The sequence below is a fragment of the Octopus sinensis genome, linkage group LG5 (assembly GCF_006345805.1).
Source record: "Octopus sinensis linkage group LG5, ASM634580v1, whole genome shotgun sequence".
Lineage (NCBI taxonomy): Eukaryota > Metazoa > Mollusca > Cephalopoda > Octopoda > Octopodidae > Octopus > Octopus sinensis.
In genome coordinates this window covers 29590663-29603162 of record NC_043001.1, presented here as the reverse complement: position 1 = coordinate 29603162, position 12500 = coordinate 29590663, and the positions used below count along the sequence as shown (strand labels likewise).

Genomic DNA, 12500 nt, shown 5'->3' with positions numbered 1-12500 from the left:
ATCAATGCGAAGTGCATTGTGACCAGCGATATGTAGCAACATCTGATAGCCTGGTTGGTCATGGTGATCACGGTGATATATATATGTATATTTATATGAAAGAAGCTCATTTTATATATATGTATATATATACACACGCACACAATGAGCTATCATTTTCCACCTACCAAATCAACTCACAAAGCTTTGGTTAGCCCAGGGCTATAATAAAAGACACTTGCCCAAGATGCCCCACTGTGGAACTGAACTCAAGACATCATCATTGAGAGCAAGCTTCTTAACTACACAGTCATACCTGCACCTACACACACTCACACACACACACACATACATGCATGCGCACACACGCACGCACGCACGCACACACACACACACACACACAATAAAAGGAAACAAATGTGTCATATAGTATTGTTACACTTGTTTTGTTAAGTGTCTGTATTGTGACATAATCATGGTTACAATCAGGTATGCAGTATGTGCAATGTTCATAGGCTTACAGAATATGCTGTACAACTTCCAACACATCAGAATTACCAACATTTGATAAATGCAAAATGAGTTGACCTATAGCCTATCAATCACGAAGGTAGTTAGCAAAATGAGGCTGTAAATTAAAGAAAGGTTAAAGGCATTTCTATTCTAAAGATGTCATTAAACAGTAACATTGCTCATAAAGGCTGGTAGTGGCAAAATATACTTGTATACCAGCAGATAGCAGATGACATTTGACCCTATCATGATGAGTTCGAACACAGTTGCCAACGTTGTTCTAAAAGAATATTTACTGTGCTTTATTGTTATATTTTTTACATGTGTATATGTGTGTATGTGATAGATATTAAATGATGATGATGATGATGTGTTATTAATTGGTATGTTGTTTAGGCCGAAGTTACAGTTGCTGACAAAGGAAACCCACCAAAAGTTAATCTTCAGAAGGCGTACATAACAATTAATGTAATTCAAAATGAGAATTCACCATACTTTGTAAATGAGCCATACAAAAAAACACTGGGAAAAGTCATATCGGTGAACCAATTAATTTACACAGTAACAGCTAGAGATAACGACAAGGTAAATATTGTTTGACTTATGAATTCATATTTTGGGAAATGTTTTATTTCTATTCATGATAGTATAGAATTTTTGGTGTTAGTATGAAGACTGTAATACGATGTGTTTTGTTATTGAAGATCACTGAATAGAATAAGTTCGTTATTGTATTATTTATAACAGAAAAATATACCACAAGTTTTCTCAAACTGAGGCATTTTCATTCCCAGGCATGGTGACAGGAAAGAATATATAGTTATATTTAAGAAGTTTTGTAATTCAGAACTTATAAGAAAGTTCATATTTTATAAAATCGTTTTCAGGATAAAAGTAGTTTATTAATTAAAGATAACTTTTTCTCATAAGCATACGAAAAACTTTATTAATCTAGTTATTCTACAATACACTATGAAGTTCTATTTAAAAAAAGATATATTATTTTTGTATGTGGTACATGCATTTCCTAGGATGCAGAGCATAAATAATGTTGGGATTTACTATTGTGGAATGACTGCAAAAAAAGTTATATAAGTTTGAGATTTTATAGATTTTAAACCAAACTGTACATTTAAATTTATTGAATGAACACGTATTAAGTATTACAGTTAAAGAAATATTCTAGTTAAAGTAAATCATTACATAATGAAGATGTTTGAGATAGTTTAGATGGAGTTTCTGTATTTACTTGAGAAAACTAAATGCTAAGTCTTTTAAAAGAGATATTTCCTAATTGTATTATTTTTATAAGTTTAACAGAAACAGTTATTTAGTTACTATTAGGTATCAATTATAGATTAAACTCTCTTACTTTTTTTTTTTTCGTTATACTTATTTTAATTCTTCTTACGCCCTTTTAAAGCCTAACCAGGGTCATGGCCTGGTTTTCCAGTTTCTATGGTGTATGTGTTCCCCAGCTGGACGTCACACCAGTCCATTGCAGCGTTACTCATTTTTGCCAGCTGAGTGGATTGGAGCAATGTGAAATGAAGTGTTTTGCTCAAGAACACAACACGTTGTCCGGTCCAGGAATTGAAACCACAATCTTACAATCTTTTAGCTAATGTCATTTCTAGCATTAATCATTTGTGAAAGAACATGAAGTCTCTTTTAATGACTGGTCTTTTATAATTCACTTTTATAAAGCTATTGGCTTATTATGGTAAATATTTTAAAAGAAAATTATTTGTCTTTGTATTCATTTAGTATTTTCTCTGCAACATTGTGAACATGGTAATAAAAATTAATTCAGTTTTGAAGAAGCTTCAAAATTAGTTAGAAAGCAGTGTAAGCATTCCTTGTGATATTACTTTACAGAGAGATTTTGTTTTTACTTATTTTATATTTGATTTTAATATTGCTGAAATTTTCTCTGCTAGGACACTCCCTTAAACCAGATCACATATAGTATTGTTGGTGATGATTCTGCACCTTTGTATTTCAAAATTGATCCTACGACTGGTCAAATAACTCTGAAAAACATTCCTTCTGGTACTGAAAATATATTCAAGGTAAGTACTTGAGTAAATTGTATATGTTTTTACTTTTTTCACGAGAAAAATTAATTTCAGCAAAATAATAGATAGCAGTAAATAAAATCATTTGCAGCTCTCATTCAAATTTAACCAAAACGTATGTTTCTATCCCAGAAAAATAACCCTTCCAAATCTTTATTTCTCACTGAATTACACTCACTTTTGATATTTCTAAGGTGACATAAAACTCAGTGTTTATCTATTACAATATTTCTCTTCATTCTGTAACCATTAATATGTTTTAAAATCCTATCTACTTTTTACATAATATACAAACAATCACTTAAAAGTTCAAATAATTTGATATAAAGCTCTAACAACATTTGTGTTTTATAAAAGTAGCAGTCAAGTACTGGGGTCAATGGTATTGAATTATCCATTCCCTTCTAAACTGCTGACCTTTGTGCCTAAATTAGAAGCCCCTATAGCCTAATGTTAAATTTCTTTCAACCACCTGAAGATTTTGAAATTTTCAACAGATTATTTTCAAAAAATGTAGCTCTGATATAGTTTTGTATGCTGATGACAAAAATCACATTAATCATCATAATCATCATCGTTTAACGTCCATTTTCCATGCTAGCATGGGTTGGACGGTTTGACCGAGATCTGGGAAGCCAGGAGGCTGTACCAGGCTCCAGTCTGATCTGGCAGTGTTTCTACAGCTGGATGCCCTTCCTAACGCCAACCACTCCGTGAGTGTAAGTGTATTGGGTGCTTTTTACGTGCCACCGGCACAGGTGCCAAGGGAGGCTGGCGATGGCCACGATCAGTTGGTGCTTTTTACATGCTACTGGCATGGAAGCCAGTCAAGGCGGCACTGGCATCGGCCATGTTCGGACGGTGCTTTTTACGTGCCACCAGCACAGGTATCACAACTACAATTTCCATTTGATTTTTATTTGATGTTGATGTACTTGACTCAATAGGTCTCCTCAAGCACAGCAGGTTTTCTAAAAATTAATGGTGAAAAGATTACAAATATTTCAAGTTATGTAATTTCAATCAATCAAATGCATTCATTGGAAACATATTGTCTACATAAATCAGCAAAGACAGAGATAAGACAATGAAGAAGAAAATTTTTCTTGGTCTCATGAACTGAAAGAAATAGCAACCAAATCTTCCTTAAACCACACCAAAATATGAAAAAAATTAAACAGAAAGAAGCAGAAAGGCTGACATATTTTATGATGTGTTTGAGGGTGCTTTTTTAACATTCATAATTAACGCACCAATGCATCATAATATGGTGCTAAATTCACAGTGACAGTGAATATGTTTAATATGTGTAATCCATTACCATAATGCCAGGCATGTGTTTGTCATTAATATATACAATTAAGGTGGCGAGCTGGCAGAATCGTTAGTATGCCACGTGAAATACTTAGTGGTATTTCATCTGCTGCTATGTTCTGAGTTCAAATTCTGCTGCAGTTGACTTTACCTTTCATCCTTTCGGGGTTGATTAAATAAGTACCAGTGACACACTGGGGGTCAATGTAATCAACTTAATCCCTTCCCCAAATCTGAGGCCTTGTGCTTCTAGTAGAAAGGATTAATATATACAATTTGTTTATGATTACATATAATTAGATATTTAGTGTCACTGTGAATTTAGGGCCATATTATGATGCCTTGGTACTCTATGAATGAAAAAAAACCAATACCCCAATTACATCATATGTGTCATCCTTTTTTTTATTTACATTATGGTGTAGTTTAAAGAAGATTTGGCTGCTATTTCTAGCAGTTCGGAGGAACATATACAGTTTTTAACATTATTTTATCTTTGTCTTTGCTTATTTCCAAGACATCAGACACTCTGACCTATGATATGTTCACAAAAAACACATTCAATCGGCTAAAATCACATTACTTTGAATACTTCTAATTTCTTCATTATTAATTTCTAGAAAAATTTGAATGTGATTTTTGTCATCAGCATACAAAACTACATCAGCACTACATTTAAAAAAAAATAATGTGGTGAAAATTTCAGAATCTAGTTTAACTAGATCCACCATTATTATTGACTCTTGTAGTGCAAGGATATCTTTTTGATTCTCCCTTTGAAACATTTTATTTCAAGTACTATCAAATGAAATTTTTGTTTCGAGTACTTGTAAAGAGAACTGTGATTGCCTAAAGAGAGGCTGCCCCGGATAGTAGTAGTGATCAGCAGAAAAAAGAGGCTTGTTTCGCAAACTCTTAAAATCTTGTTTGCACATATCACATTTTTAAACCTAAAATAGCTGCCATATATAATTTATGTTACATAATAAAGCACTACAAAAAATGCACAAGAACAAAATACACAAATGTGCAAGATAAAGAAGTAAATAACTGTGAACAGTTAATTCAAGAAAATATCCCAAATACTCAAAAAATATATTGGGAGAATGTTTTCTTAATTAATTTCTTAACCACCTAGAGATAATAAATAATGATAATTTCATATAATTTTCCATTTGTTTTAATACTCTTCTACTTGAACTCAAATTTTTAAAAAATTACTTTCTATATTCTCTTTTCAGATCCGTGTCCGAGCTAGTGATGGTGGTATTCCACCTCGATCCAATGAAACAGTTGTAGAGATCGTTAAGTCTAGTTCTAATGAGAAAGCACCATCATTTACTCCTGACACCATAACCATAACTATTGCAGAAACGCAACCTCTTGGTGTAGTTATAGTACAAGTAAATGCTACTGATGATGACATTTCTGTAAGTAATTCTCAGTTTGATATCATAATATTTTGCACATGAGCTCATAGTTGTGCACACAAGTGCACATACAAGTTGTTTGATTGGCAGCAGTACAGAAGCCCATCAAGTGGACCATACTTGTAATTCAAGATTTACAACCTTGCTACACATTGTACAACACTAATTCTATCTCAGAATTACATTAACCTTTTCGTTACCAGCCTGGCTGAAACCGGTTCTGGCTCTGAGTACAAATGTCCTGTTTTCATAAGTTTTGAATTAAAATCTTCCACTAAACCTTAGTCACAATTTATGTTCCTAACACTAGCTGAATGATAACTAAGTTATTTTACTAAATTCTTTGTTATATTTAAAGTAATTGAAAGAAACACAGAGCATCTCAAAATAAATACAGTAACGAAAGGGTTAAGGATGTACATGTTAGTGGAATTTTCACTCACTTACACAAGAATTGAGGAGCAGGTAATCCAGTTGATTGAACAAATGAATCCTCATTGTCAAATAATAGAGGTCCACCACCATATTTAAATCGTTGTTGACATCATCGTTACTGCTACAGTCACCATCATCGTTGTTGCATTAACATTCATTTTTTCATGTTTGTAACAGGTCAAACATGCAGATTTTCCACAGTGCAATGCTCTTTCGGTGGCTTAACCTCTCTTGTTTCAGAGCAAAATTATATTTCCCCATGGCCAGACATGTTTTCACAGAAGATTGGAAATGAACAACATCACTTAATCACTTATATGAATGGTGATGCTCATTCACAGCTATCACACAATGTCAAAACAAAGAGAAACAAACATACACATGAACACACACATTCATACATACATATATAACTCCATCCATCCATACATACATAGGTACATACATACATTGCTGAGACCCCCTTCGGTTATGACTGACCATTGGATTGCACCTAGAAAGTTACCCTCCCAGGTACAAGCCCGGGCAAGGTTGTTTATGGAAGACCAGCAGTCGCTCATTCATACTGGCCTCCTCTCTTCACGCCACCGATATTATCCAAAGGAAAGACAAAGGCTGATGCAGCTTGGCACCAGTGATGTTGCAACTCATTTCTACAGCTGAGTGAACTGGAGCAACATGAAATAAAGTGTCTTGCTTAAGAACACAACACACAGCCTGGTCTGGGATTTGAACTCACAACCTTACGATCATAAGCTCAACACTCTAACCACTGTGACATGCACCTTCACATACATACATTTATACATACATACATACATCCATACACACACACACACACGTACATACATACATACACACATACATACACACATACATACATTCACACATACATATATACACACATACATACACAAACATACATACATACACATATACATTCATACATACATACATACACACACATACATACATACACACACATACACACATACTTACATACAAACATACATACACACATATATACATACACACACACATACATACATATATACATACACACATACATACACACACATACATACATACACATATACATTCATACATACATACATACACACACACACACATACATACATATATACATACATACATGCATACATCAGTATCAGTATCAGTTCCTCTTGTAGGATTGAGTACATTGGGCAGTAAGTTGATTCCACTAGATTCTGTTGACTGTAGTTTTCTCTAGTTTTCTCTAGACCCAGCCCTTATGTTGGTTATGAATGTTCTGCATCATATACATCTTTGTCTTCCTTTATTTCTTTGTGGTGTCTACTTGAAAGCTGTTTTAGAATGGTGCTATTATGGCAGCCTAAGTATGTGAGCAGCTAGTTTCACACTTTGTCTTGTGACGATTTATCTAAAGTAGTCTTGCATTGGCTCTCTTTAGAACGGCTTCATTGATTATGAGGCCTTGGCAGTTTGTTTGGAAAATACTTCCCAAGCATCCTTGGTGGAGCACATCTAGCTTTCTGTTGATGCTCACAGTGCTCAGTAGTTTGGCAAAAGAGACTGATAGAATAAGTACCAAGTTTTAAAAAAAGCCCTGGGGTTGATTTGTTTGACTAAAGCCCTTCGAAGTGGTACCCCAGCATGGCCACAGTCAAAACTGATGGAAAATAGTAAAAGATAAAAGATATTGTATGACCTTATATAAGTTGTTTAATGATCCTGCAATATTTTTCCCCCCAAAATATTATAGAATCATTTAATAAAGATAATGCAATATTTTTCCCCAAAAATATTATAGAATCGTTTAATAAAGATAATGCAATATTTCCCCCCCAATATATTATAGAATCATTTAATAAATATAATGCAATTATTTCTTATCTTTGCAATGGCGATGAGCTGGCAGAATCCTTAGAATACTTGGCGAAATGCTCGGTAACTTTTTTGTCCATTTTTATGTTCTGAGTTCAAATTCTGCTGAGGCTGACTTTGCCTTTCATCCTTTCAGGATTGATAAACTAAGTACAAGTTGAACACTGGAGTTGATGTGAATGACTTGGCTCCTCTTCTAAAATTGCTGGCCTTGTGCCAAAATTTAAAATCAATATTTTTATCTTTGATTATATTCTTCCCATTACTCTTTACTCTTTACTCTTTTACTTGTTTCAGTCATTTGACTGTGGCCATGCTGGAGCACCGCCTTTAGTTGAGCAAATCGAACCCAGGACTTATTCTTTATAAGCCCAGTACTTATTCTATCGGTCTCTTTTGCCAAACCGCTAAGTGCCAGGGACGTAAACACACCTGCATCGGTTGTCAAGCAATGCTAGGGGGAAAAACACAGACACACAAACACACACACACACACACATATATATATATACATATATATGACAAGCTTCTTTCAGTTTCCGTCTACCAAAGATGCCACACAGTGGGACTGAACCCGGAACCATGTGGTTGGTTAGCAAGCTACTTACCACACAGCCACTCCTGTGCCTATTACCTTACATGTTTTGTATAATCTTTCACTCACATTACTAAAAGGTTTTTCAAACATTCATCTAATTTACACATCTTGCAATGCTTCAAACAAATTCCAGTACTCATCATTTGCTTCAATGATGATTTGGGTAGTCAATCAATTGAATTTCTTAGCCATTGAATAAGCATGTAATTCCACTATCATTCTACTATCATGAGTGTCTTTCACATAATATTCTTGTTGGACATCCAGCCTAGAATTTAAAAATGAAGCACAAATGAGATGCAGTCGCTCAACCTGTCTCGGTGAGCATTAGCCATGATAATCTGTCCAACCCATGCCAACATGGACAACAGACATAAAACAATGAGGATGATAGATAATGATGAATCCATCTGATGAGCTTCTATACAATTTGCATTTACTCATTTTTACTCACAAATTATGGGCTGACTCAAGGCTATAAAAAGTGATATTTGCTAAAGATGTCGGGCAACAGAATCGAATCAAAGACCTTATTGTTATGAAGGGAACTTCTTACAGTTTAGCCATACTGTACCTATTCATAAAAACATATATTGGGTTGGTGCATAATTATTGCAGCTTTTTTTCAACAAATTTTACTCAACAAAAGCAATAACAACATTTAACAAAAACATCTTTAAATGATTATTCCGACCATCTGCCAAGCAAATGGGAAGCAGTAATTGAAGTAGATGGTGAATATGCTCCAGAATAATCATTTAAAGATGTTTTTGTTACATGTCGCTATTGTTTTTGTTGAATAAAATTTGTTGAAAAAAGCCTCAATAATTATGCACCAACCCAATATGAATACATATACATATATGCAGAATACTTGTGCATCAGACACGATGCTTTTAGGTGCCTATTTAGGGGCGTTGTGCATTTTGAGAGCTAAATCTTCTCTTGTATTTGAAAAGAAAAAACTTTTCAAGACTTGGCAAAAGCAGCGACAGGCTTGAGAAGTCTTTAGATAAATATTGCATGCACATGTGTGTGTGTGTGTGTGTGTGTAGGAATAGAGAGTGAGAGAGAGGCGGATGGAGAGAGAAACATAGACATGTTTTTTCAAGCATGCATGAATGTATTTTTATTTGTTGATTTTTACATATACTTACTTCTTCTTCTTCTTCTTTACAGGCTCCTGACAATCTGTTGACCTATTCTTTAGTAGGTGGTTCTTTAGAACAACAATGTTTCTTCTTAGAACCAAGTAAAGGAAGCATTATGGCACGCAGATCCCTAATGTATAGCCCATGTAACCAAACAAGCTACAAGGTACGTAATCCTTTTGCTTTTCCCCCAAAGTGACATGTTGTGGGTTTCGACATCAAAAAGTAATCTTTTTAGATATTTTATTTAGTTTCTCATTTTGTTATGAACAAAAATCATTCCAGATTTATTATATGTTATATCTCTAAGGCAGCGAGCTGGCAGAATCATTAGCATGCAAAGCAAAATGCTTAGCGGTATTTCGTCAGTCGCTACGTTCTGAGTTCAAATTCTGCTGAGGTTGACTTTGCCTTTCATCCTTTCAGGGTCGATAAATTGAATACCAGTTGAGTACTGGAGTCGATGTAATTGACTGTCCGCCTCCCCACAAAATCCAGGCCATGTGCCTATAGTAGAAAGGATTATATGTTATATCTCTGCAGTGAGCAGTAAATTAAGTAGAAAATTTACATTGGAAAAACCAATCAAATTTCAGAGAACTTTTATATTGATTATCATTGTTAATTTCAAAATGATGTCATTGTACACTGATCTACTGTTATCAATCTATTGTTTTCAGGTACAAGTCACAGCAAAGGATAATGGAGTCCCTCAGTGGACCAGCAATATACTTACTGTAAATATTTTGGTTCGAAAGAATAACAATAAACCAGTCTTTACCAATTTGCCAAGCAACATGGAGCTTCCTGTAACTAAAGTAGTTGGTAGTAATGTACTTAGAGTTACCGCTATAGACAGAGACACTCAGGTAAGTAATAAATCATTGTTTTTAGATTGCCTCTATCTCTGAAATAGATATTATCTATTGTGACTTATTGGAGTGATATCTTTTATCTTTGCATACAGATGTATAATTACTCTGTTTTAGCCAAATTACACAATTAGCTGTTGAACAGAACATTTCTGGATATTCACTACAGATCAAATCACTAGAATTTAAAACTAATATCTACAACATTTAACTTTATATGTTATAATTATTACTGGTCTTACAAAATCTTCAAGCTTTATACCTCTTGTTTTCAAAGTGTAATATACTTCATAACTTACTTAATATGGTTTATGATAATCTATATGTGCTGTTAAATTTTGTAGTAGAATTAATTCCAGACAAAGAGTACAAATTTAATAGCATTCTGAAGTCAAATTTCCAGAAAAACATTATTTCTCCTACTTCAGTTAGGTTATAATTGCATGGCTTTCTATTAATTGCAATGACAAGCGTCCCAGATGAATCGATCAATGAAACAGCTTGCGCGTGAAATTAACATACAAGTGGCTGAGGACCTCACAGATATGTGTACCCTTAATATAGTTCTCAAGGAGATTCAGCATGACACAGAGTTGGACAAAGCTGGACCATTAAATTACAAGTACAGCTCGCTTTTGCTAGCTGAGTGGACTGGAGCAATTAGAGCCAAAGTGCCTTCAGCCTGGTTTGTACAGTGTTGAAATGTAGTCATAAGGCGCATATTGACATCTATTGTAATGCTCATTTTCCTTGCAATAAAATTATTAAAAGGTATTTAAATATTGCATAAGATAATTTTAAAGGTTTATTTAGAATATCTAAATACAGAGAGTTATATAGATAAGAATAGAGAAATGTATTGTATGAACATTATCGTATGTATGAACAGAATTTTAGTATATACAATGTTTTTAGCGTTTTTCTTTGGAGCATATATGAAAAGTCTCTGTGGGTTTCCTACTCTGAGACAACCTATAAAGAATTAACCATGTGAGAAACAGCCTTCTTCTAGATGGAGACCAACAAACTGCAGTGTTAGACCTTAGGACTTGTTAACGGTCTTTGCATTGCTGACTCTCGGTGGGAACTGCAATTATTTGAAAGGAAAAGGGACATTTGTTGGTATTAGTGGTATTCTAGGTATAAATACAATATCTCCCTTACCACATCCAGTGAGGATTTTTGCTTCGATAATGTGAGGCTGTAGATCAGTCACAACCATATGTGTACCATTGCACAATCTTGGCTGATCCAGAATTTTGAGAAGCATGATGACTGTGTTCTTCTTCAAGGTTGTGTGGTGGCATACCGGACGGTTCCAGACTGTTGAGGAATTCAACAGGATAATAAACAGCATCGTCCCCATCGCCCTAACTCCCTTTCTATCTGTCTCATGTATTTTTTTCTAGAAAGGAAAAGAGGTAGAGGTAGTGAGAGAGAGACACATATACAACCAGAGAGGGAGAGAGAGAGATAGTGAGAGAGATAGAGAGGTACATATAGACAAACCTGAGGTCTGGCGGTGACTTCAAAGGAATAAATGTAATGTATATACTTAGAGAAAGTTGGAGGTGGATTGAGTAATAGGTGGAGTATTTTTTCACTCTGCAAAATGCATCATGATGAAATAGATATTATGTGGATTGCTAGAAATAAGATCCAATACACCACCAACTGCTCCTCCCATTCCCTCTTCAGAAAATAAGTGCCCAGTTTTCTGTGAAATGGTCAAATTAATTTAAATGGCATGAAAATCCTGAAATATTATCAATTGTATTTAGTATTTTCAGCAATCAACATACAAAGAAAAAAATCTTTGCTTTTTTTAAGGATATATTTATATGTGTGTATATATATATACTTTTTTTAATCCGAGGGGAGGCAATGCGAGCAGCAACTAAAGGAACATTACAAAATCCACAGAAAGGTCAAACACATACATATATTCATATATTCATTTATATCTACAGAACAGATATAAAGCCTGACATTTAAAAATTTAGTAATATATAAATATATAAACATTTATATATATTTATATATATATAACCTGTAAGTTCCATAACATACGAAATTGAGATTTAAATACACTCAATAAATGTAAGCTAATATTAATATATATATATATATCATCATCATCATCATCATCGTTTAGCGTCCGTTTTCCATGCTAGCATGGGTTGGATGGGTCAACTGGGGTCTGTGAAGCTGGAAGGCTTCATCAGGCCCAGTCAGATCTGGCA

The 12500-nt window shown here is 34.2% G+C and overlaps 1 protein-coding gene across 1 annotated transcript in view; it reads left to right on the top strand.

The window, feature by feature from the left end:
• The window catches only part of LOC115211772, a 412137-nt gene that overhangs the window by 241560 nt on the left and 158077 nt on the right, over positions 1-12500 (top strand). Inside the window, exons 76-80 of the mRNA XM_036503112.1 lie at positions 889-1077; positions 2433-2564; positions 5126-5314; positions 9414-9551; positions 10066-10254. Of these exons, the coding sequence (XP_036359005.1) occupies positions 889-1077; positions 2433-2564; positions 5126-5314; positions 9414-9551; positions 10066-10254 (837 nt within the window). The remainder of the gene's footprint in view (positions 1-888; positions 1078-2432; positions 2565-5125; positions 5315-9413; positions 9552-10065; positions 10255-12500) is intronic.